General features: G+C 44.7%; 2 protein-coding genes across 3 annotated transcripts in view; one reads left to right on the top strand and one right to left on the bottom strand.

Annotated features, from left to right (window-relative positions):
- Positions 1–844, top strand: part of bmb (brambleberry) — a 30,280-nt gene extending 29,436 nt beyond the window's left edge. Inside the window, exon 13 of the mRNA XM_061738921.1 lies at positions 347–844. Within this exon, the coding sequence (XP_061594905.1) occupies positions 347–467 (121 nt within the window). The 3' untranslated portion in view covers positions 468–844. The remainder of the gene's footprint in view (positions 1–346) is intronic.
- Positions 180–25,444, bottom strand: LOC133458721 (GDP-L-fucose synthase-like). 2 transcript variants are annotated; one of them, XM_061738919.1, is made up of 10 exons: positions 25,390–25,444; positions 19,939–20,081; positions 18,023–18,137; positions 15,824–15,952; positions 14,745–14,818; positions 13,056–13,189; positions 11,695–11,826; positions 7,740–7,819; positions 4,447–4,546; positions 180–1,443 (listed from the first exon to the last, which is right to left on the bottom strand). In XM_061738919.1, exons 2-10 carry the CDS (start codon positions 20,079–20,081, stop codon positions 1,388–1,390), a joined length of 963 nt encoding a protein of 320 aa, XP_061594903.1. In that variant the 5' UTR covers positions 25,390–25,444; the 3' UTR covers positions 180–1,387. The 2 variants fall into 2 exon arrangements, with proteins under 2 accessions (XP_061594903.1, XP_061594904.1); XM_061738920.1 differs by having other exon boundaries at positions 19,939–20,084; positions 25,387–25,415.

Genomic DNA, 25,444 nt, shown 5'->3' with positions numbered 1-25,444 from the left:
ACAATTTTGTTAACTGAACTGAATAAAAACGAAAATTAAGTTTTAGTTTTCGTTATTTCGTTAGTTTTTGTGAACGATAATAACTCTGCTGTAGACCTGGACCAGAACCCGTGGGTGATGTAGCGACGGCTGCTAACGCCTGTAAACTCATCAACGTTCTTAAAGGAAAAGAGTCAGGATTTAGGAACAAACTTGTTTTATTTGAAAGAAAAGGTATAAAAGTGACAGTGATACGAGTTAAACACCACACAGTTAAAGTAGAACCTTCTGTAAACGTGTCTGAATAAACCCGTCAGTCCCGACCTGAACCAGAACCAGGACTAAACCGTCTCCGTCTCGTCTGCAGCTCCATGTCGGGCCGCCAGCTCTGCAACGGCCTCACCAAGACCGGCAAGGCCTGCAAGAAGAGGGCGGTTCTGGGCCAGGAGTTCTGCCGGCTCCACCAGCCCGGGCCGGGCCTGGACTAGCCCGGGTCCACCGGGCCTGGACTAGCCCGGGTCCACCAGCCCGGGCCGGGCCTGGACTAGCCCGGGTCCACCAGCCCGGGCCGGGCCTGGACTAGACCGGACCTGAGACCTGGTCCCTCCACCGACGTCTCTGCAGAAACTTCCTCATCTTTGCTTTTATGCACTTACTGCTTTTTTTTAACCAAGCTCTTAATTTGTAAAGTTATTTGTTGTTTTTAAATAAATTATTTCTTCACCAACTCCCCACATCTCCTCCAGGTTCAGAACCCACGATGTTTCAGACCAAAACATTGACCTCGTAGAAAAACCCAAAGCACCAGCACATACCAGCTTTAGTTTTAAATAAGTTTAAATGACGTCGATAACCATGTAATCTGATTATCTATAACCAGAGGATCAAGAGAACAAACATATCAGCTGTCTAGAAAAGGAAATATTGATTACTGGGGTTTTAATTTGCTCAGACACCTGATTTAAGGCAAATAGTAACAGATTACAGTCGGAGGGGAAGCTGCAGGAGATGGTTCTGGTTCTGGTCCACCAGCTCTGGTCCAGCAGCTGAGATGGTTCTGGTCCACCAGCTCTGGTCCAGCAGCTGAGATGGTTCTGGTCCACCAGCTCTGGTCCAGCAGCTGAGATGGTTCTGGTCCACCAGCTCTGGTCCAGCAGCTGAGATGGTTCTGGTCCACCAGCTCTGGTCACGACTGGAGACTCGGTCTAAAACCAGTTTTTGTTCAGCAAACAGTGATTTCAAGGTTTAAACCAGGAGATTCCTTCATCTTCGGAGCAGATGAACCACCGTATTGTTCCTCCACCATTTTCCACCGCCGTCTTGTTCCTCCTCCACCGCCGTCTTGTTCCTCCACCACCGTCTTGTTCCTCCACCACCTTCACAAAGAGACTTGGGCCCAGCGGAGACTTCACTTCCGGGCCGAGTCGTAGTTGGCAACGAACCAATCGCAGGTTTCTTTCAGAGCTGTGAGAGAGCCAGGAGAGATCAGTCAGACGGCTGTTATTCCTCTACAAAAAGTGTTCAAGGTGTCATTTGTTTGTTTTGTTACTGATGAGGCATTTCAACTTTATTCTGTGCGAAGATATGTCTTTATGTAACATTCAACAGTGAACTACGAAGGAGCTTAACAAGAAGGAATATGTTTTTCATTTTTTGCAATAATTAATTTGATCATTGGCTAGTATTTTGGGGCCAATATGCCGTAGTTTCGTGTGAGCTAATGATTTTTACTTTTTGTTGCCTAGAAATGCCATTTTTTTCCACAAAGGAAATGTTAATTGAGTGGACAATCCTAAGTACCCCCTGAACGCGTAAAGGATTTAACAGAGTAATTTGCAGGTCTGGATTGTTGAAGTGGGTGTACATACAGTGCCCGAGGGGAAAGAAATCACTAATGTTCGTAAAGAAACAATTATTGCTCCACACCTATCTGTATAAAATTATAAAATAATGTATTGAATCATCTGGAGTTGAGTATTGTGCAGTAGGTGAGATCATGAAGGCGTTTGGAAAACGCCGGATGGGACATGCAAATATGAAGACTAAATTGGCAAAAATCTGTGCACAGACCAAAATGACATGGATGGACGTGCTACTCTTGACCCTGACGGCCATGAGGATCTCGGTGAACACGGGCCACGGACCGACCCCGTACGAACTACAGACTGGACAACTGTTTCTAGGGCCGCAGAACGCGCCCTACTTGAAGGAGACTGACTAATACCAACTTGGTCGGAAAGCTTACTTCTCCGAACTGCAAAGTTTGGTCTCTGCTTACTTCAAACAGGTCGGGGACGGACGGACACCGACCGCACAGACAGAGGGGGTTCTCCTGAGAGTCATCGAGGGAAAATGCTCGGGGCCGAGGTGGACAGGACCCAGAACGGACCTCCCACGTCGTCCGACTCCACAGGAAAGGTGACACGTGATGTCACTGGTCGCAGTGGGCAACACCGGACCCCCACGGAGATCAGAACCCCAGATCCGGCTGGATTTGGCGCAGCAGCGGACATCAGACCTGAGCCCAACATAGGGGCAGAATAATCCCCTGGGCGGGTCCAACGGGTGTCAGGGTAGTCTACCCCTATATACCCCCCCCCTTTCTCTAAGAGTAATAAACCAGCCTCACACACCGAGCGGGCAGATCTAGCAGGACGATTGTAGAAGCGGAGCCTGTTCTGCTGGTCTCCCTCTGCAGAGGAACCTCTTTAATTATATCCCAGTCTTTGTGTCTTTCTTGAACTTTTCCAGCTCAATCAACAAACCCGGGGTGATCAGTTCGATCACAACAGTGGCCACACGGCTTGGAGCAACGGAAAAAGCCCATGGACACAAGCTCAGCCAGGATTTGTATATGTGGCTTCTAAGGGACCAAACTCTGATTGGACAAGGACACCAAGCTGCAGGAAGGAGCATGGACTTCCTGGGTGAAGCTATAAAAGAGAAGACCCCCCTCTCTCTCTCTCTCTCTCTCTTCTCTGCCTTTCCTCTTCCCTACAGGTCTGCTGTACCACCAGGACCAGCCAAGGGCCGGCTTTCTCCTTTCGTGACCGAAGGAGCGTCCGTTTTGCAGCGCTGCACGAGTGACCCACGAGGTTCCGAGCCCAGAAAGCCGAACCAGGGACCTTGCAGCCTTGAGGTGAACGCCTTTGGACCGACCTGGACCTGAAGGAAGCCAAGCCGCCGTCCCCTCACCCGGCCGCCGTCCCCTCATCCAGACCAAACCACTTTTTTTTTCTTCAACTACAAAGATCCCCATAAGAAGCTGTTTTGTTTCTGGGCAGAGAAAACTTAGTAACACACTTTAAAAGTTAGTTTACGCTGTGAGCTGGATTGCTGATCCCTTCACAACTGTGTTATTAGCTTAAGTGTTTTTGTTTATCTTCTTCTTTGTCTACTGCTGCATCCACTTCACTGGATCGTAATGACTTTGTTCTACTGGTACTACTGGTACTATTCTTTTCAGACGTGCTTAGTTACAAAACCCAGCTCCAGTCAGATACAGGGTGCTTGCTCTTTTTCCAAATTAAAATTCCAGACTTTTCCCAGACTTTTTTAAAACTGATATTTATTTCCCCAAGACCTTAACTTTACGTACTTGTATACTTGTGTGCCTACTGCCTACTTCATTGGTTGAGATTGTACCAATTGTGTTTATTAGAAATGTTTGTTAGAATTTTTTATAGGCTAGTATTCGATGAACGAATGCATTATTCACAGTAAATTATGTTTTTACTGATGAAAACGTTTCAAAACATGAAAATCACAAGTACATGAATTTGGCTCACCAAAGATGGCTCTTTGCGCAATATTTGCAATATGCTTTTGTGTTTGATTTAGGGTCCGGTGCAATCCAGTCCTTAAATTTCAGGTGTTGTAGCCATAAATTCGAAAACACGCAACGACCCATTTCTGTTGACTACTAGGCTAGCTGTGTCAATCGACCTCAGCAGTGACATCACGAAATGTTCCAGAGTAGGCTAAGCAAGCGTTGATTGGATATCATTCCATTAGGCGAAGAGAGTACGTGACTAGTTAGTAAAATTATACGTTTTATAGCCTACCTTTCTATTTCTCATTTCACAATGCCTTTGAGCATACTGTAAAATTCTACCATACATTTTTTCCCCATACTTTATTAAGACTTTCACACAAAATTCAAGACTTTTCAAGGTCTGGAAAACAATGTTTCAAAATTCCATACTTCCATACTTATTAAGACTTGCGCAAGCACCCTGAGATAAGCTCAGCGTTGAGCAACGCCATGAACGGTCATGGATGCTTGATTAAGTAGTTTTGATGATTCAATTTGATAAGTAATCTACTTTATTAATAACTCTTGATAACTGAAACAGTGGCACAACAAAATGCATCATGTGTGTCCTGTAGTTTTCTTGGGAGTGTTTAACTGAAATGGAAGCCTGGCCCATGACCCGGGGCGTGGTGAACCTGGAGTTCTGATCTCACCTTGTCTGAAGGGCGTGAACTGGAAGTCTGGACGGTAGCGGTGCAGCTTGGCGTTGCTAGCCGTCTTCTTGAACTGGCCGTCTGCTTTGCTGGTGTCGTACTGAACACAACGGTGAAGGAAAGCGTCGACCTGAAGGCTAGCGGATAAAAACCAAACCTCCTCTACGGTCGGGGTGTAATCAGAGTACTCAAGTAAAAGTACTGTTACTTCAGAATAATGACTCAAGTAGAAGTAAAAGTAGTCATCCAAATAATTACTTGAGTAAAAGTAAAAAAGTACTTGGTGAAAAAACTACTCAAGTACTGAGTAACTGTTGAGTAACGTCTGATTTATTTTTTTAACACAACCATTCAAACAGACAAAAGTACAAAATAATCATCTTCAGGCAAATAAAATCAATAAAATAATAAAATAAATAAAAAATAAAAAATAGCTTAAATTAAAATAATCTTAAAGTAAATTCAAGTACTTTAATAAATAATAACAGAATAAAAAAATAAATTAAGCACAAGTAGCACCAAATGTCCAGCCTTTGTATTTTTCTTTTTTAACCAGAACTAGAACAAACATGAACTCATAGAAACTCTGTGTGTGTTTGAGTCTGTTAATCCAGCTGTTTAGCTATAAAATGTATAGGAATCGTTCAGTTTGTGATACAAGCATGAAATTTGGTACACAAATAGCCAAAGGTTTCCCCAAAAGATACATGGACACACAACTGTTTTCTAATGAGTATACACTCCTCTTTTTTTCATCTTTCTCCTTTTTTTTCCTCTTTTTGCCATATTTTTCTTCCTATTTTTTCATTTTTTTTCCTCTTTTTCCAGCTTCTCTTTTTCCTCTTTCTCTTTTTTTCCTATTTTTCCATATTTTTTCATCTTTTTTTCCCCTCTTTTTCCAGCTTCTCTTTTTCCTCTTTCTCTTTTTTTCCTATTTTTCCATATTTTTTCATCTTTTTTTCCCCTCTTTTTCCCTCTATCCCCAAAAGATATGGACGTGGAGCCAAGGAAAAAGAGGAAAAAAAGAGGGACAAAAAGATGAAAAGATGAAAAAGGAGAAAAAAATATGGAAAAAAGAGGAAAAAAAGAGAAAAAAAGAGCCAGCGCAAACTGGTAACTCATTTCAACTAATCACTCATTAGAAAACACTTGTTTCTGACGGCCATTTTGAAAAATGGCTGCCATGGGCGCCATGTTGAAAATTCACGATGGCTCCACGTCCAATTATTTTTGGAATGTCTTTGGCTAATGTGTACCAAAGTTCATGCTTGTATCACAAACTGAACGATTGTTTTGGTTCTCTCCCGCACTATGTGTAAATGTGACAAAACATGCAAAAAAAACATTTTTCCCAAAGAATCACCCAGTGATGTCATGAGATTGACGCGTACGCGGATAAAAGGGATAAAAGAAAAGTAACAGCTCAACGTAGCCTAATGTAGCGGAGTAAGAGGAACAGTTTCTTCTTCACAAATCTACTCAAGTAAAAGTAAAAAGTATAGTGATTCAAAACTACTCCTAAAAGTACAACATTTCCCCAAACTTACTCAAGTAAATGTAAGGGAGTAAATGTAACTCGTTAATACCAGCTCTGGGTGTAACAATATATTGAAATTTCAAGATACCAAAACATCACGATACGTGTCGTGGAGCTACAAACTGCAGCGCGATATTGGGACAAATTGATCCGGTCAGTACAAGCAGACGCTGATTTCTTTCTCAATGTAGTGATTTTGTTTTAACACCAGAGGGCGCTCTGAGCTCGTGAGTGGTTAATCTGCGCCGCACAACCTTCTCCCTTCTTTCCAACGCTTGTTGTTTCAGTGGAGTGTAGGATTTACAAGGAGAACGGAGAACAACGTAGCAATAGTAGTGCAGGAGAGAACCAAAACAATCGTTCAGTTTGTGATACAAGCATGAACTTTGGTACACACGTAGCCAAAGGCATTCCAAAAATAATTGGACGTGGAGCCATCGTGAATTTCCAACATGGCGCCCATGGCAGCCATTTTTTAAAATGGCCGCCAGAAACAAGTGTTTTCTAATGAGTGATTAGTTGAAATTTGTTACCAGTTTGCCCTGGCTCTTTTTTTTCTTTTTTTTCCCTCTTTTTTCCATATTTTTTCCTCTTCTTTTCCTCTTTTTTTCTCCTTTTTCATCTTTTCATCTTTCATCTTTTTGTCCCTCTTTTTCCTCTATTCCTTGGCTCCACGTCCATATCTTTTGGGTATAGAAAAAAGAGGAAAAAAAAGAGAAAAAAAGATGGAAAAAATAGGGAAAAAAGAGAAGCTGAAAAAAGGAGAAAAAGAGGAGAAAAAGATGAAAAAATAGGAAAAAAATATGGCAAAAAGAGGAAAAAAAGAGAGAAAGGAGAAAAAGATGAAAAAGAGAAAGAAAGATGAGTGTAGACTCATTAGAAAACAGTTGTGTCCATGTTGAAAATTCACGATGTCTCCACGTCCATATCTTTTGGGGAAACCTTTGGCTATTTGTACCAAATGTCATGCTTGTATCACAAACTGAACGATTCCTGTACGTTTTATAGCTAAACCGCTGGACTATAGAAGACGCCCCCGCCACATTTAAGTCACCGCTACGGCGGCTTTTTGGATTTCCAATTGTGGATAGAAACGGCGACCGAGTGGCTGACAAGACGCAAACAATCTGCAAACATTGTAAGAGAACCCTGCCCTGCACCGCGGCTAACGCTAGCAACATGCAGTTTGGGACTTTTCATAGTTTAATTTTAGTTCAATTTCTGGAAAAGAAAAAAGTCAAATCATACATGAGAGAAACTATTCAGTTTGTGTCTAAATATTTGTACTTGTCTGAAACTGAAGATCATAATGCAAACCTGACATTTACTTTTAGTTCAGTTTGTGGAAAATGGTTGGCCTGGCTTTCTCTTTAAAACTTAAACAGTTATAAAGCATTACAAACTGTAACAATACGGCAAACGCACAGTATTGTTTTGTATTTTGTGTCTTTCAAATAAAAGACCATTTTTTCCAGTCATATGTTCCTCATTCAAGGTTGTTAAAAAAATACTGCTATAATATCGTATCGTTATCGTGACCTCAGTATCGTGTATCGTAGTAGCAGTAGCTGTAATAGTATTAGCAGTAGCATCAGTAGCTGTAATAGTATTAGCAGTAGCATCAGTAGCTGTAATAGTATTAGCAGTAGCAGCTGTATTAAATGTATTAAATGTGCTGAGCTGGATCTGAGGGCGTGATGTTGAATCTGAAACAAGATCAGAGAATAAAGCAGCAGGAAACTTGATGAAAGGATACGACCACTTCCCCTGTGAATCCCAGAGACTCCACGACGGCGTCTGCTGCTTCTCTGATGGAAACCTCGTCCTCCTCCCCGACTGGAACCAGAGAAACAAGCGGATTAAACCGGAGAAACCGGAGATTAAACCGGAGAAACCGGAGATTAAACCGGAGAAACCGGAGATTAAACCGGAGAAACCGGCAGATTAAACCGGCGGATTAAACCGGAGAAACCGGCGGATTAAACCGGAGAAACCGGCGGATTAAACCGGAGAAACCGGCGGATTAAACCGGAGAAACCGGCGGATTAAACCGGAGAAACCGGCGGATTAAACCGGAGAAACCGGCGGATTAAACCGGAGAAACCGGCGGATTGAACCGGAGAAACCGGCGGATTAAACCGGAGAAACCGGCGGATTAAACCGGAGAAACCGGCGGATTAAACCGGAGAAACCGGCGGAATAAACCGGAGAAACAAGCGGATTAAACCGGAGAAACCAGAGATTAAACCGGAGAAACCAGAGATTAAACCGGAGAAACCGGCGGATTAAACCGGAGAAACCGGCGGATTGAACCGGAGAAACCGGCGAATTAAACCGGAGAAACCGGCGGATTAAACCGGAGAAACCAGAGATTAAACCGTAAAAACCGGCGGATTAAACCGGAGAAACCAGAGATTAAACCGGAGAAACCGGTGGATTAAACCGGAGAAACCAGAGATTAAACCGGAGAAACCAGAGATTAAACCGGAGAAACCGGCGGATTAAACCGGAGAAACCGGCGGATTAAACCGGAGAAACCGGCGGATTGAACCGGAGAAACCGGCGAATTAAACCGGAGAAACCAGAGATTAAACCGGAAAAACCGGCGGATTAAACCGGAGAAACCAGAGATTAAACCGGAGAAACCGGCGGATTAAACCGGAGAAACCGGCGTATTAAACCGGAGAAACCGGCGGATTAAACGGGAGAAACCAGAGATTAAACCGGAGAAACCGGCGGATTAAACCGGAGAAACCGGCGGATTAAACCGGAGAAACCGGCGGATTAAACCGGAGAAACCGGCGGATTAAACGGGAGAAACCAGAGATTAAACCGGCAGATTAAACCGGAGAAACCGGCGGATTAAACCGGAGAAACCGGCGGATTAAACCGGAGAAACCAGAGATTAAACCGGAGAAACCAGAGATTAAACCGGAGAAACCGGCGGATTAAACCGGAGAAACCGGCGGGTTAAACCGGAGAAACCAGAGATTAAACCGGAGAAACCAGAGATTAAACCGGAGAAACCGGCGGATTAAACCGGAGAAACCGGCGGATTAAACCGGAGAAACCGGCGGATTAAACCGGAGAAACCGGCGGATTGAACCGGAGAAACCGGCGAATTAAACCGGAGAAACCAGAGATTAAACCGGAAAAACCGGCGGATTAAACCGGAGAAACCAGATATTAAACCGGAGAAACCAGAGATTAAACCGGAGAAACCGGCGGATTAAACCGGAGATTAAACCGGAGAAACCGGCGGATTAAACCGGAGAAACCGGCGGATTAAACCGGAGAAACCGGCGGATTAAATTGGAGAAACCAGAGATTAAACCAGAGAAATCGGCGGATTAAACCGGAGAAACCGGCGGATTAAACCGGAGAAACCGGCGGGTTAAACCGGAGAAAGCGGCGGATTAAACCGGCGGATTAAACCGGAGAAACCGGCGGGTTAAACCGGAGAAAGCGGCGGATTAAAACGGAGGATTAAACCGGAGAAAGCGGCGGATTAAACCGGAGAAAGCGGCGGATTAAACCGGAGAAAGCGGCGGATTAAACCGGAGAAAGCGGCGGATTAAACCGGAGAAACCGGCGGATTAAACCGGCGGATTAAACCGGAGGATTAAACCGGCGGATTAAACCGGAGAAACCACAGATTAAACCGGAGAAACCGGCGGATTAAACCGGAGAAACCAGAGATTAAACCGGAGAAACCGGCGGATTAAACCGGAGAAAGCGGCGGATTAAACCGGAGAAACCGGCGGATTAAACCGGAGAAACCGGCGGATTAAACCGGAGAAACCGGCGGATTAAACCGGAGAAACCAGAGATTAAACCGGAGAAAGCGGCGGATTAAACCGGAGAAACCGGCGGGTTAAACCGGAGAAACCGGCAGATTAAACCGGAAAAACCGGCGGGTTAAACCGGAGAAACCAGAGATTAAACCGGAGAAAGCGGCCGATTAAACCGGAGAAACCAGAGATTAAACCGGAGAAACCAGAGATTAAACCGGAAAAACCGGCGGATTAAACCGGAGAAACCGGCGGATTAAACCGGAGAAACCGGCGGATTAAACCGGAGAAACCGGCGGATTAAACCGGAGAAACCGGCGGATTAAACCGGAGAAACCGGCGGATTAAACCGGAGAAAGCGGCGGATTAAACCGGAGAAACCGGCGGATTAAACCGGAGAAACCGGCGGGTTAAACCGGAGAAACCGGCAGATTAAACCGGAAAAACCGGCGGGTTAAACCGGAGAAACCAGAGATTAAACCGGAGAAAGCGGCCGATTAAACCGGAGAAACCGGAGATTAAACCGGAGAAACCAGCGGATTAAACCGGAAAAACCGGCGGATTAAACCGGAAAAACCGGCGGATTAAACCGGAGAAACCGGTGGATTAAACCGGAGAAACCACAGATTAAACCGGAGAAACCGGCGGATTAAACCGGAGAAAGCGGTGGATTAAACCGGAGAAACCAGAGATTAAACCGGAGAAACCGGCGGATTAAACCGGAGAAAGCGGCGGATTAAACCGGAGAAACCGGCGGATTAAACCGGAGAAACCGGCGGATTAAACCGGAGAAACCGGCGGATTAAACCGGAGAAACCAGAGATTAAACCGGAGAAACCAGAGATTAAACCGGAGAAAGCGGCCGATTAAACCGGAGAAACCAGAGATTAAACCGGAGAAACCAGAGATTAAACCGGAAAAACCGGCGGATTAAACCGGAAAAACCGGCGGATTAAACCGGAGAAAGGGGCGGATTAAACTGGAGATTAAACCGGAGAAAGCGGCAGATTAAACCGGAGAAACCAGAGATTAAACCGGAGAAACCAGAGATTAAACCGGAGAAACCGGCGGATTAAACCGGAGAAACCGGCGGATTAAACCGGAAAAACCGGCGGATTAAACCGGAGAAACCGGCGGATTAAACCGGAAAAACCGGCGGATTAAACCGGAAAAACCGGCGGATTAAACCGGAGAAACCAGAGATTAAACCGGAGAAACCGGCGGATTAAACCGGAGAAACCGGCGGATTAAACCGGAGAAAGCGGCAGATTAAACCGGAGAAAGCGGCGGATTAAACCGGAGAAAGCGGCGGATTAAACCGGAGAAAGCGGCGGATTAAACCGGAGAAACCAGAGATTAAACCGGAGAAACCGGCGGATTAAACCGGAGAAACCGGCGGATTAAACCGGAGAAAGCGGCAGATTAAACCGGAGAAACCAGAGATTAAACCGGAGAAACCGGCGGATTAAACCGGAGAAACCGGCGGATTAAACCGGAGAAACCGGCGGATTAAACCGGAGAAACCGGAGATTAAACCGGAGAAACCGGCGGATTAAACCGGAGAAACCGGCGGATTAAACCGGAGAAACCGGCGGATTAAACCAGAGAAACCGGCGGAATAAACCGGAGAAACCGGCGGAAGAAACCGGAGAAACCGGCGGAAGAAACCGGAGAAACCGGCGGATTAAACCGGAGAAACCGGCGGAAGAAACCGGAGAAACCAGAGATTAAACCGGAGAAACCGGCGGATTAAACCGGAGAAACCAGAGATTAAACCGGAGAAAGCGGCAGATTAAACCGGAGAAACCGGAGATTAAACCGGAGAAACCGGCGGATTAAACCGGAGAAACCGGAGATTAAACCCCCCCATGGCAGGACCACCGTCCCCCCACCAGAACCAGAACCAGAACCAGGACTCACCAGACAGGATAATGGGATCCACCTCCGGGTATTCCCTCAGAACCCACAGGAAGAGCCGGGCCAGGTCCAGGGAGTAGATGAACTGTCTCCTCGGGGTACCAGACCCCCAGACCGTCAGGGGCTTCCCCTCCTCTGGAAACAGAACCAGAACCACGGTCTGGGGGTCTGGTACCAGTACTGGTACTGGTACCAGACCCCCAGACCGTCAGGGGCTTCCCCTCCTCTGGAAACAGAACCAGAACCACGGTGTGGGGGTCTGGTACCGGTACTGGTACCAGACCCCCAGACCGTCAGGGGCTTCCCCTCCTCTGGAAACAGAACCAGAACCACGGTGTGGGGGTCTGGTACCGGTACTGGTACCAGACCCCCAGACCGTCAGGGGCTTCCCCTCCTCTGGAAACAGAACCAGAACCACGGTCCGGGGGTCTGGTACCGGTACTGGTACTGGTACCAGACCCCCAGACCGTCAGGGGCTTCCCCTCCTCTGGAAACAGAACCAGAACCACGGTGTGGGGGTCTGGTACCGGTACTGGTACCGGTACCAGACCCCCAGACTGTCAGGGGCTTCCCCTCCTCTGGAAACAGAACCAGAACCACGGTGTGGGGGTCTGGTACCGGTACTGGTACCGGTACCAGACCCCCAGACTGTCAGGGGCTTCCCCTCCTCTGGAAACAGAACCAGAACCACGGTGTGGGGGTCTGGTACCGGTACTGGTACCAGAACCCCAGACCGTCAGGGGCTTCTCCTCCTCTGGAAACACAATAAAATTTTCAAAAAAAAGCCGCCGTTATTTTAACGGTTGTCTCTTGTCTGTCTCTTTTGTAGAACCTGAGCTAATGTTGCTGTTGTGTCTTGCAGTAGCATTAGCAAACTCTGTATACTCAGCTTTATGACGCGTCTTCAGATGTTTTATCAAGTTGCTGGTATTAAACGACGTATTCTCCTTTCCTCCTCTTGACACCTTAGCATTAGCACGTAGCTTCAGTCTGCCTTGCTTCTGTCGTCGTCTCTTATTCTGAAATATGTCCAATTGCTGACGTCCGGCTGCATTAATTGTAGCTATCTTGCCTGAAACGGCGCTGCCAGTCTCCCTCATGTATCAATCTCTTCTCATCACCGCTGACTGCGGCTCAACATCTCCCCCTAGAGGAGCTAATCAGTAACTACAACAACAATGAAGTAGTGTGTGGTATCGGAGAGTTTTAGCGAATACAAGTATATGAGAGCAGTATCGCACATGCACCTCACGGTATTCCTGTTCTTTAACGGCCTGTATCGCACATGCACCTCACTGTATTCCTGTTCTTTAACGGCCCGTATGGCACATGCACCTGACTGTATTCAGGTCCGAGGGACTCACTCTGAGCCAGGTAGGCCTTGTGGATCAGGCCCGGCAGCACGTGTCCGTCCTCGATGCTGAAGTTGTCGTGGGGGCCGAACACGTTGGTGGGAATCACGGCCGTGAAGCAGCGGCCGTGCTGCTGGAAGTAAGCCCTGCAGGACACAAAGATGGAAGTAAGCCCTGCAGGACACAAAGATGGAAGTAAACCCTGCAGGACACAAAGATGGAAGTAAACCCTGCAGGACACAAAGATGGAAGTAAGCCCTGCAGGACACAAGGATGGAAGTAAGCCCTGCAGGACACAAGGATGGAAGTAAGCCCTGCAGGACACAAAGATGGAAGTAAGCTCTGCAGGACACAAAGATGGAAGTAAGCCCTGCAGGACACAAGGATGGAAGTAAGCCCTGCAGGACACAAAGATGGAAGTAAGCCCTGCAGGACACAAAGATGGAAGTAAGCCCTGCAGGACACAAAGATGGAAGTAAACCCTGCAGGACACACAGATGGAAGTAAGCCCTGCAGGACACACAGATGGAAGTAAGCCCTGCAGGACACAAAGATGGAAGTAAGCCCTGCAGGACACAAAGATGGAAGTAAGCCCTGCAGGACACAACCATGGAAGTAAACCCTGCAGGACACAAAGATGGAAGTAAGCCCTGCAGGACACAAAGATGGAAGTAAGCCCTGCAGGACACAAAGATGGAAGTAAGCCCTGCAGGACACAACCATGGAAGTAAACCCTGCAGGACACAAAGATGGAAGTAAGCCCTGCAGGACACACAGATGGAAGTAAGCCCTGCAGGACAAAGATGGAAGTAAGCCCTGCAGGACACAAAGATGGAAGTAAGCCCTGCAGGACACAAAGATGGAAGTAAGCCCTGCAAGACACAAAGATGGAAGTAAGCCCTGCAAGACACAAAGATGGAAGTAAGCCCTGCAGGACACAAAGATGGAAGTAAACCCTGCAGGACACAAGGATGGAAGTAAGCCCTGCAGGACACAAAGATGGAAGTAAGCCCTGCAGGACACAAAGATGGAAGTAAGCCCTGCAAGACACAAAGATGGAAGTAAGCCCTGCAGGACACAAAGATGGAAGTAAACCCTGCAGGACACAAAGATGGAAGTAAGCCCTGCAGGACACAAAGATGGAAGTAAGCCCTGCAGGACACAAAGATGGAAGTAAGCCCTGCAGGACACAAAGATGGAAGTAAGCCCTGCAGGACACAAAGATGGAAGTAAGCCCTGCAGGACACAAAGATGGAAGTAAGCCCTGCAGGACACAAAGATGGAAGTAAGCCCTGCAGGACACAAAGATGGAAGTAAGCCCTGCAGGACACAAAGATGGAAGTAAACCCTGCAGGACACACAGATGGAAGTAAGCCCTGCAGGACACACAGATGGAAGTAAGCCCTGCAGGACACAAAGATGGAAGTAAGCCCTGCAGGACACAACCATGGAAGTAAACCCTGCAGGACACAAAGATGGAAGTAAGCCCTGCAGGACACAACCATGGAAGTAAACCCTGCAGGACACAAAGATGGAAGTAAGCCCTGCAGGACACAAAGATGGAAGTAAGCCCTGCAGGACACAAAGATGGAAGTAAGCCCTGCAGGACACAACCATGGAAGTAAGCCCTGCAGGACACAAAGATGGAAGTAAGCCCTGCAGGACACAAAGATGGAAGTAAGCCCTGCGGCGACGGCTCACCTGTTGTGCACGTCGATCATCCTCTTGGCGTAGGCGTAGCCGAAGTTGGACTGGTGCGGCGGGCCGTCGTGGATCTGACGAGAAAACGATTATTGCTCTTAATTGGAAGAAAACGGATGCAGCTACAATCGCTGCTCGGATCAAAGTTATGGCACAACGGCCACAGTTACATGATGTTTTTTAATTTGGAATTAATAATTCCCAATTAAATCATTCAGAATTAAACTATTTTCCTTGGAGTTTACATGGAAATAGTGATTCTGAATTTGTATTTATTTTTTCTTTGAATGTGTGTATGCATGATCAAGGAATTATTCTATTCGGATTTAAAATCGGAATAAACCAGCCACTTACTTCGGAATTGACATTCCGCGCCACATGGGAAAATCTCCCCATTAGTTTGGAAATTTGGAAAAGTTTTTTCACTTCGTGCGAAAACTGTTTGTGCCATCGCTCTGAAAATCCACAGGACTGTAGTTAAATTCAGGGCCTACAACTTTCTAAATCGGTTCAGAATTTTTCGAGTAACGGTGTGCGAGTCGTGAGGCCCCAAAGTTCTCCCAATGCGTTCCGGATGGCCCAAAAAGCGCACTTTTTCGCACGTTGCGCGAAAACGTGCGCACCATATAAATAAAAGTCATACCACTCGATTCCCGATTAGGGCGCACGTTTCTACGTTTTTACTTTTCACGTTTTCTCAAAGCTGCAGGACTAGTTACACGCCGAAGTTTATACGGAAGAATAAATAATAAGCCTGCTCACGAGGCGCTCCTCCTCCATAGGATGCGCCCACTCAGAATCCTGCATAGATAATGAGGTTAGAGACTGGGAAAATAAAGACATGGATCAGAGACTGAATTTCTAATTTATTTAGAAAAAACAACCAAAAGCTTGTTTTTAAGACAATGATTGCCTGTTTGAAATAGACATTAAATGCCATAATAAGTCCCCTTTAAGTCAAAATTTGTTGTGAAATGTCCTTTATAATAATATCCTGTGTGTGAATAATCAATAAAGATATTGTTAAAAAAAAAGAAAGGTAATTTCCCGTTTATTTAAGGCTTCATGAGGGATCTCACCATGGTCTCGTCGATGGGGTAGGAGGTTTTATCCGGGAAGATGCAGGTGGACAGACAGGAAACCACCTTGACGACTCCCACCTCGTGCGCCGCCTGCAGCACGTTATCGTTGATGAAGACGTTCTTCCTCTGGGGGAAGGAGGACGTTATTACAGTTTTTCACAATTGTTTAAACACATTTATTGGAACATCAGACACAACGTGCACAACCTGAAACTCATGTTTCAGGTGGCTGAACCTCCTGCTGAACTCCAACACATTTACTGCTCTAGACTCAAGTCCCCATTCCATACCACACATTTCTCACAACACTACACACAATTCCCAATATCCTGCACACTCTTCCTGAATTCCCTCTCTTGCTGTTCACACAGAACACACAGTCAATCACATTTCTAAACTCCAAAGGCTGTTGTGAGATATGCAATCAGCAATTTGCCATAAAAGGGTCACAGGTTTGGTTTGTTTGGAGAACAATGGATGGTCAATATTGAGAGAGGTGAGGAGGAGGAGGAGGGTGAGGAGTGAGAGTAAGAGGAGGAGGGATCTTACACATTTAGAGTCCAAATACAGTAAAATATTACGTATTTGTTGTTACAGTAAAGAATTGTGTTGTTTTCTATTTGAGTAGCCTATACATAAGAATACTATATGGTGATAAATTACATCCAACAGCTGAAGGTGAAACACAGAACATACAAATGCAGGATTCTACTGAGACATTCATATATATATATATATATATATATATATATATATATATATATATATATATATATATATATATATAGGACTGGGTGATATGGACCAAAAGTCATATCTCCATATTTTCTAGCTGAATGTTGATACTCGATATATATTGATATTTTTTCTGTGACATAATTGTGGTTTCCCCCAAAGCATTATAGCATAGCATCTCTGTTAGCATCTCTGTTAGCATCTCTGTTAGAATCTCTGTTAGCATCTCTGTTAGCATCTTTGTTAGCATCTCTGTTAGAATCTCTGTTAGCATCTCCGTTAGCATCTCTGTTAGCTTCTCTGTTAGCTTCTCTGTTAGCATCTCTCTTAGCATCTCTGTTAGCATATCTGTTAGCATCTCTGTTAGCATCTCTGTTAGCATCTCTGTTAGCATCTCTGTTAGCATCTCTGTTAGCATCTCTGTTAGCTTCTCTGTTAGCATCTCTGTTAGCATCTCTGTTAGCATCTCTGTTAGCATCTCTGTTAGCGTCTCTGTTAGCGTCTCTGTTAGCGTCTCTGTTAGCATCTCTGTTAGCATCTCTGTTAGCATCTCTGTTAGCATCTCTGTTAGCTTCATTTCTTAAAAAAACAGTCAGTTTTAATACAAAGCCTCGTGCCAAATGTCACACAGGTTCCTTTATTAACAGAGGTCTGCACAATATCAACATGTATAAAACTAATTAAATAAAAATAAACTGCCTGCATATATAGAATAAAAATGCTTCTTGAATAAAATAAAACAAATATCCCTTTCCTGCATAACAATTAAATTAAAATACACTGTAATTAATACAATGTAGACAGTAACAGGCAGACTTTTCCACTGAGGTTGACAGTTGTGCAAATAACAAAACATTTGTGACAATCTCAAATAAAACATTCAAGTCAATTTGTCACAAAATAAGCTATATCAAAATCATAAAAAAAATATATATATTTAAATCGATATAAACGATATTGTCTCGTACCATATCGCGTTTGAAAATATATCGATATATATTAAAATCTTGATATATCGCCCAGCCCTAATATATGGTGATATATTACATCCAACAGCTGAAGGTGAAACACTGAACATACAAATGAATGATTCTACTGAGACATTCATTCATTCATTCATTCATTCATTCATCTAGTGTTTTCCATTCATACTATAGTGTCTTCCATTCTGCACATCAGTGTTCAGTGGGTGCTTAGAAATGTCTACTCAAATGATGTATGTGTTTGTGTTTGAGAAGGAAATACCATTTAGTGAAGAGTTAACACTGTTTTTGGGTAGAGTGTGCTTTTGTGTAGGATTTAGCATTTTGTGTTTAGAGTTTTGAGAAAGTGAGGTAGTTTATCAGGAAATGTGTTTAAACTATTGTGAAAAACTGTAAACTCAACCGCAGGGAGCGGCTGGGCGGCCCAGGGGAAGTCTAATAATAATAATACTAATAATAATAATAGTCCATTTCTTACCCAGAAGTCCAGGTTGTACTTCATGTTCTTGAACAAACCCCCCACCATGGCGGCCAGGTGGATGACGTGGGTGGGCCGGTGTTTGTGGAACACGGCTAGCGTTTCCTCACAGTTCCTGGGGGGAAAGCAGCACGAGGACTGTGTTGAGAAACATCTGTTTTCTAAATCCATTCGTTTGTCTAAAGATCGATTCTTTTTCATCGTTACAACTTTTGGTATTTTTTAGTTTATGCCCAAAAAAAAGGGAATGTTTTGTTGGACACCAGAATAACTAGCGGCATGTTTTTACCTTTAAATATGTTTATAAGCTGAAAAAACTGTTTTAATAACATTATCAATCAAATCTTGATAATGGATTCTGAATCTTAAGAATCAGAGTTGAATTGATTCTTGATTCTTGACACTTGAATGGATCCCCAGCGCTGGTTCAAAGAAGTGGGGAACAGGTTTAGTGCAGAAGTTAGTGCTGGGCGGTATGACCAAAAATGTATACCACGGTATTTTTCAAAATCATATCGGTTTCACGGTATATCACGGTATGTTTTTTTTCATGCACAACTGGGTGATTTGGAAAGGAATTGCTGCAGTAAATTGGCTTAGAATGGCCTATTTTACTGTCATGAGGAGGATGCATAAATCAAATAAATGTGATTTAGGCTTTTCAAAGAAAAAAATCTTTTACAAAATTACAAGGTAGAAAATATTTATTGAACATAAAAAACTGAACATGTTTTAATTTCCAGCATTATGTTGTTTTGGTTCCACCTCCTGGTGAATGTTGGTAAAATTCTTATGGGGTTACTTTTTGGTTGGCCAACGATTTATGTTTGTGGTGCAACCGTTACGGGAGCGGCCAGTCTATTTCCTTATTTTACAACGCCGTTATTAATTGTTCGTTTTTTTCCCACTTATTCCACCGAACATCCAAAGTGTTTTTTTTCCATTTTCGGTTACCGAACAATCGGTCATCACTGCTGCTAAACAGTCCCCTCACAAACGTGTCCAGCGGCGCTAGCGTAGTGTAGCGCTACGTTCCCAACGTTGTGTAGCTACTGTACAAACTCACCGGTATTACGGTATATGAAACATTCATATCATAAGAAAAATAAACACCCGTATTCGGTATGGACCGGTATGGACCGGTATGGACCGGTATGGACCGGTATGGACCGGTATGGACCGGTATGATGAACCGGTATGAACCGGTATGGACCGGTATGAACCGGTATGAACCGGTATGGACCGGTATGAACCGGTATGGACCGGTATGAACCGGTATGAACCGGTATGGACCGGTATGGACCGGTATGATGAACCGGTATGAACCGGTATGGACCGGTATGAACCGGTATGAACCGGTATGGACCGGTATGAACCGGTATGGACCGGTATGAACCGGTATGAACCGGTATGGACCGGTATGAACCGGTATGGACCGGTATGAACCGGTATGGACCGGTATGGACCGGTATGGACCGGTATGATGAACCGGTATGAACCGGTATGGACCGGTATGAACCGGTATGAACCGGTATGGACCGGTATGAACCGGTATGGACCGGTATGAACCGGTATGAACCGGTATGGACCGGTGTGGACCGGTATGGACCGGTATGGACCGGTATGGACCGGTATGAACCGGTATGAACCGGTATGAACCGGTATGGACCGGTATGGACCGGTATGGACCGGTATGAACCGGTATGAACCGGTATGGACCGGTATGGACCGGTATGGACCGGTATGGACCGGTATGAACCGGTATGAACCGGTATGAACCGGTATGGACCGGTATGAACCGGTATGAACCGGTATGGACCGGTATGGACCGGTATGAACCGGTATGGACCGGTATGAACCGGTATACAACCTAGCACTAGCAGAAGCTTCACGTATAAACGGAGGGGGTTTCTCACGTGAGGTCGGCGTCTTTGGACGACAGGAATATCCACTCTTCTTCTCCATCCCTTCCCTCTTCTTTCACCACCTGCTGGATGGCCGTCCCCACCAGGCCGGACCCGCCCGTCACCAGAACCTTCATCGGACCCTGACGGCTCATCTGGACAGACAATTCATCACACCATGATCATCATCATCATCATCATCATCATCACATCATGATCATCACACCACGGTTAGACGACGACTTTCATCACACCATCATCACACCATCATCATCATCACCATCACCATCATCAGACCACGGTTAGACGACCATGTGCCGACAACTCAGACCATCTGTCAACAAAGACCCTGTTTCTGAAAGCATCACTTGTAAATGTTACAAACCTAAGGTTGGATCTAATGCCATAAAACGTACAGTCCTGTATAGAGGAATGAAAGAATGGAATTCTTTACCCAATCATGTAAAACGCGGAGGCTCGGGCTGTTTTAAACATCTGCACCGTGGCCCGGAGTTTGTTTTAAACATCTGCACCGTGGCCCGGAGTTTGTTTTAAACATCTGCACCGTGGCCCGGAGTTTGTTTTAAACATCTGCACCGTGGCCCGGAGTTTATTCTAAACATCTGCACCGTGGCCCGGAGTTTGTTTTAAACATCTGCACCGTGGCCCGGAGTTTGTTTTAAACATCTGCACCGTGGCCCGGAGTTTGTTTTAAACATCTGCACCGTGGCCCGGAGTTTATTCTAAACATCTGCACCGTGGCCCGGAGTTTGTTTTAAACATCTGCACCGTGGCCCGGAGTTTGTTTTAAACATCTGCACCGTGGCCCGGAGTTTATTCTAAACATCTGCACCGTGGCCCGGAGTTTGTTTTAAACATCTGCACCGTGGCCCGGAGTTTGTTTTAAACATCTGCACCGTGGCCCGGAGTTTGTTTTAAACATCTGCACCGTGGCCCGGAGTTTATTCTAAACATCTGCACCGTGGCCCGGAGTTTGTTTTAAACATCTGCACCGTGGCCCGGAGTTTATTCTAAACATCTGCACCGTGGCCCGGAGTTTGTTTTAAACATCTGCACCGTGGCCCGGAGTTTGTTTTAAACATCTGCACCGTGGCCCGGAGTTTGTTTTAAACATCTGCACCGTGGCCCGGAGTTTGTTTTAAACATCTGCACCGTGGCCCGGAGTTTGTTTTAAACATCTGCACCGTGGCCCGGAGTTTGTTTTAAACATCTGCACCGTGGCCCGGAGTTTGTTTTAAACATCTGCACCGTGGCCCGGAGTTTGTTTTAAACATCTGCACCGTGGCCCGGAGTTTATTCTAAACATCTGCACCGTGGCCCGGAGTTTATTCTAAACATCTGCACCGTGGCCCGGAGTTTATTTTAAACATCTGCACCATAGCCCGGAGTTTATTTTAAACATCTGCACCATAGCCCGGAGTTTATTTTAAACATCTGCACCATAGCCCGGAGTTTATTTTAAACATCTGCACCGTGGCCCGGAGTTTATTTTAAACATCTGCACCGTGGCCCGGAGTTTGTTTTAAACATCTGCACCGTGGCCCGGAGTTTGTTTTAAACATCTGCACCGTGGCCCGGAGTTTGTTTTAAACATCTGCACCGTGGCCCGGAGTTTGTTTTAAACATCTGCACCGTGGCCCGGAGTTTGAGTTTGTTTTAAACAGTCACCAAAAGGTAAAAGTAGACTTAGTTCCTGCAGGTGTTTCTGAGGGTGAACTTGTTTGTTGGGTGTAGTTTCAGCTCCAGGACGTGTGTGTTTAAGATCATTAACGTGTTCCTGGCGTTGATGTTTTTATTTGTTGGTTTAGCCGTTTGTCTTCTCTTTTGTGTTTCCTCTAGGAACTTTTTCAGCAGTGGGGGCATGCTTCCTGGGGGGCGGGCGGCGGCGGCGTAAATGTACGGCGTACACAAATGACAACTTGACAGCAAATGTAACTTTCAAAACCTATTTATTGGCTTTTATCCCTGAACAATAAATAAATGTTACTTCAACTTCAACTCTAACCAGTTGAAGGAAGGAAGGAATTCCACCCGCTGGACGCCGGTGTGAACCGGTGTTCTGCCAATTTCTGCTGCTTTGCCAAAAAATGTTACCTAAGGGTTTTCTACCTTTGTAGAGCTACAATTTTACTGTGTTTTACTCCCTAAACCACTTCCTTGTCTCTTGCCAGGTCATCATTGTAAATAATAATGTTCTTAATGACCTGCCTGGTTAAATAAAGGCCAATGGCTGAATGAATATCAAATAAAACCATAGAATTGTTGTTTTTCTTCTCTTTATCGTATAATGTTCACAAAGTGTAATGCATTCATGTCATGGGTAGTTTATTTTGAAGGATCAAATACTCAACATCCCATATTATCCATTTTACATCGTGCAAGAAATGATGCAAACTTTGAAAATCGACTGTGCGCATGCGCAGAACCAAAAAGTAGCATTTCTCGGCAGGTAGCAGAAATTGGCAGAACACCGGCCGCTCAAAGTGAAGCCTGATTTATGGTTCCGCGTTAAACCGACGCAGAGCCTACGCCGTAGGGTACGCGGCACGATACGGTACGGTACGGTACGACGCACACCGTACGTGCGCGTCGCCGCGTACCCTCCGGCGTAGGCTCTGCGTCGGTTTAACGCGGAACCATAAATCAGCCTTACGGCTGCAGCGGCGTGGGAGAGATGGATGACTGAGGGAGAACAGTTTCACCAAGAGTGGAAAGCAGCGCCGGGCAAGTTATGCCACAGTTTGCAGGTGGATTGTTGATGCGTGGGCTAACGTGTCTGCTGGGATTATTTTGCGAGCTTTTGCAAAAGCCGGCATTTCCGAGGCGCCGCACGGCACAGAAAGAGACTCTGACAGCGAGGAATTGGGACTGGCACAGCTGATTTAGCGGAGCTCTTTAATGCAGAAACAGAGGATGAGACTTCGATGGGTTTGATTAATGTAAAAACTGAAATAAAGTACAATCAAACTAAGTTTTACTCCCGCTCTATTTTTAAATACGCACACTTGTGTGCTTGTGTGTGTGTTCTGCGGCGCGTGTGTGTGTGTGTGTGTGTGTAGACGGCTCCTTTACGTTCGGTGCGCCGTGTCTGTGTTTTAAATACAGAAATGACAGACACAACTGAGGGTACTCCTTTCCACACGGCGCCCGTATGGTCGCAAAAATACGGTATTTATATATGAAAAATGTATGAAACTGTGACTCCTAAACATCTGCACTTTATCATTTTACTGCTACTTTGTTCCTCTGTTATTGTTTTGTATTCTGTCTTTAAACCTTGTGATTTTATTTATTTGGACATGCTGCTGCTTCCTGGCCAGGGGCCTGTACTACGAAGCAAGTTCAACATATCCAGGATATCTTTTCCTTATCCAGATTCACTAAGCGGGACAATTGCAATCACGCTAAGCGGTCACACGACGGTGGTTATCAACTCGGTATATCAACCCAGGTTTCTCCAATCTGGATATGAGCGCGTGCACATAAAAGGGGCGGTGTTTTCAGCGCATGACCAATCGCAAGCATGGAGAAGTCCGCTGTCAGAGCCGCTTATTTCAGTAGCGAAGAGCAAACAATAATTTTACAGAAATATGATGAGTATAGGCAAAAAGCAACACAGTTGCAGCTGCAAAATGCAGGAAAGACAGCTGGCAAAAGATCGCTGACTGTATAAATGCGTAAATTCATAGGGATATAAACATATATTTGAATATTCTGGGAATCTTAATCTTAAACTGTAAACCATGATCAGCAATATTAAAATAATAAAAGGCTTGCAATATTTCAGTTGATTTGTAATGAATCCAGAATGGATGACATTTTTTTGTTTTTGTGTTTGCATTACAGAAAATCACAATATTCTAATTTTCTGAGACAGTCCTGTATATATTGGTTCTATAACTATTGTTGTTGACCGATAACTTGTGCTGATGCTGTACCAAAGAATTGGGTTTTTTTATTTATTTTATTTAATTTTTTATTTTTTCAGGAGGGGGGTGTTTAGTATTTTAAAGTGACTTCTCAGAATGTTCGAGGGACGAAATTGAAAATCCCTTTTTTGCTATCCCCTTACAAATGCATCTTCTTTTTGATTTCTTCTTGATTTATTTATTTAATTGGTATTAGTTTTGGATTGACTGTACATCGGATTTTGGGTGATGATTTGTTTTATTTATTCATTGATTGATTTATTTTTTATTTTCTCCTCCACCTCTTTTTTCTTTTTTTCCTTTTTTTTTGGATCGTTCATACAGGTACTCATCAGGGAAAGCAAAGGGGTTTTGGCGGTCCCTGAATACGCGTTCTCTTCGGAGGGATCCTCTCACGATCCGCGCACCGAGCTCCACTGCATTCTCTTCGAAAGGGCATGTCATTTTCCAAGAGAGCTGATTGGTCAGTGGGCGGTGCTTTTACACCCGGCGATCTGTATCTGGAACATAACCTGCTCCGGAGCAGGTTAGCGGTTCAGCATAAGTTACCATGGCGATGTACCCCGATAAGAAGTGAACCACCGTCGTAGTCCTGAAAACCCAGGGTTAAACCTGAAGTTACCTCGCTAACCCCAAATCCCGCTTCGTAGTACAGGCCCCAGGTCACCCTGGTGGAAGATCCTTGATCTCAATGGGCTGTTACTGGTTAAATAAAGGTTAAATTAAAGAAAAATACATAATAAAATAGTTTCATTTTGGTAATTTAACCTGCCAGAAACAATTACTAACAAACATTTACACACAGAAGGAACAAATGGACACAAACCTCAAATATTTTCTAAAATATTTGTACATTTTTTGTAAATATTATCCATTTTTTTGGTGTTTACAATTTTTTCTCTCTCTTGTACATACTCTTTTTCTACTTTTTATATTGCTCTTTTTATTATTTAACTATTTATTGGTTATTTCTATTTTAATTTTTTTGTATAAAGTGTGTGTGTTTTGGCTGCACAACTGAATTTCTCCTCTGGGAGATCAATAAAGTCTACTATTCTATTCTAAACACACCAGTCTGGTGGTAGTTTAATCTCTTTCAGGACGGGTTTTGATCTCCTGCAGGGTCACGTGACCACAGGTGAGTCGTCACGTGACCACAGGTGAGTAGTCACCTCCACCTGATGTTTGCACAGCAGCTCTCAGGTAAAGTTGCACCATTAGGAAAACATTTTACACCAGAGAGAGGTGGAAACAGTCTAACCCCTCCTAAAATAATTAATAATAATAACCCATCCTGAATAATCTTTTCCTACAAACCTCGACCTTAAACCAGAGGAATCTTCACCAGTAAAACCAGTTAAACCACCAAGTTTCCCCGTCATTTAAACCAACTTCAGCACATTTTATACCTAAAATACCGACAACTTCACAGTCACGGTTTCCTTTCCTAAAATAACCGATAAAACACCGCAGTTCTGAGTTAAATTAGAGGAAGAAAGAAACAGTTTCTCACCGGAATCAGCGGAGTTCAGACCGGAAGTAAAACACCGGTGTCAAGGTGGAAAATG

Source organism: Cololabis saira, chromosome 13 (genome assembly GCF_033807715.1).
Source record: "Cololabis saira isolate AMF1-May2022 chromosome 13, fColSai1.1, whole genome shotgun sequence".
Lineage (NCBI taxonomy): Eukaryota > Metazoa > Chordata > Actinopteri > Beloniformes > Belonidae > Cololabis > Cololabis saira.
Note: the sequence above shows the minus strand (reverse complement) of the source record. Positions and strands in the feature narration are given on the sequence as shown.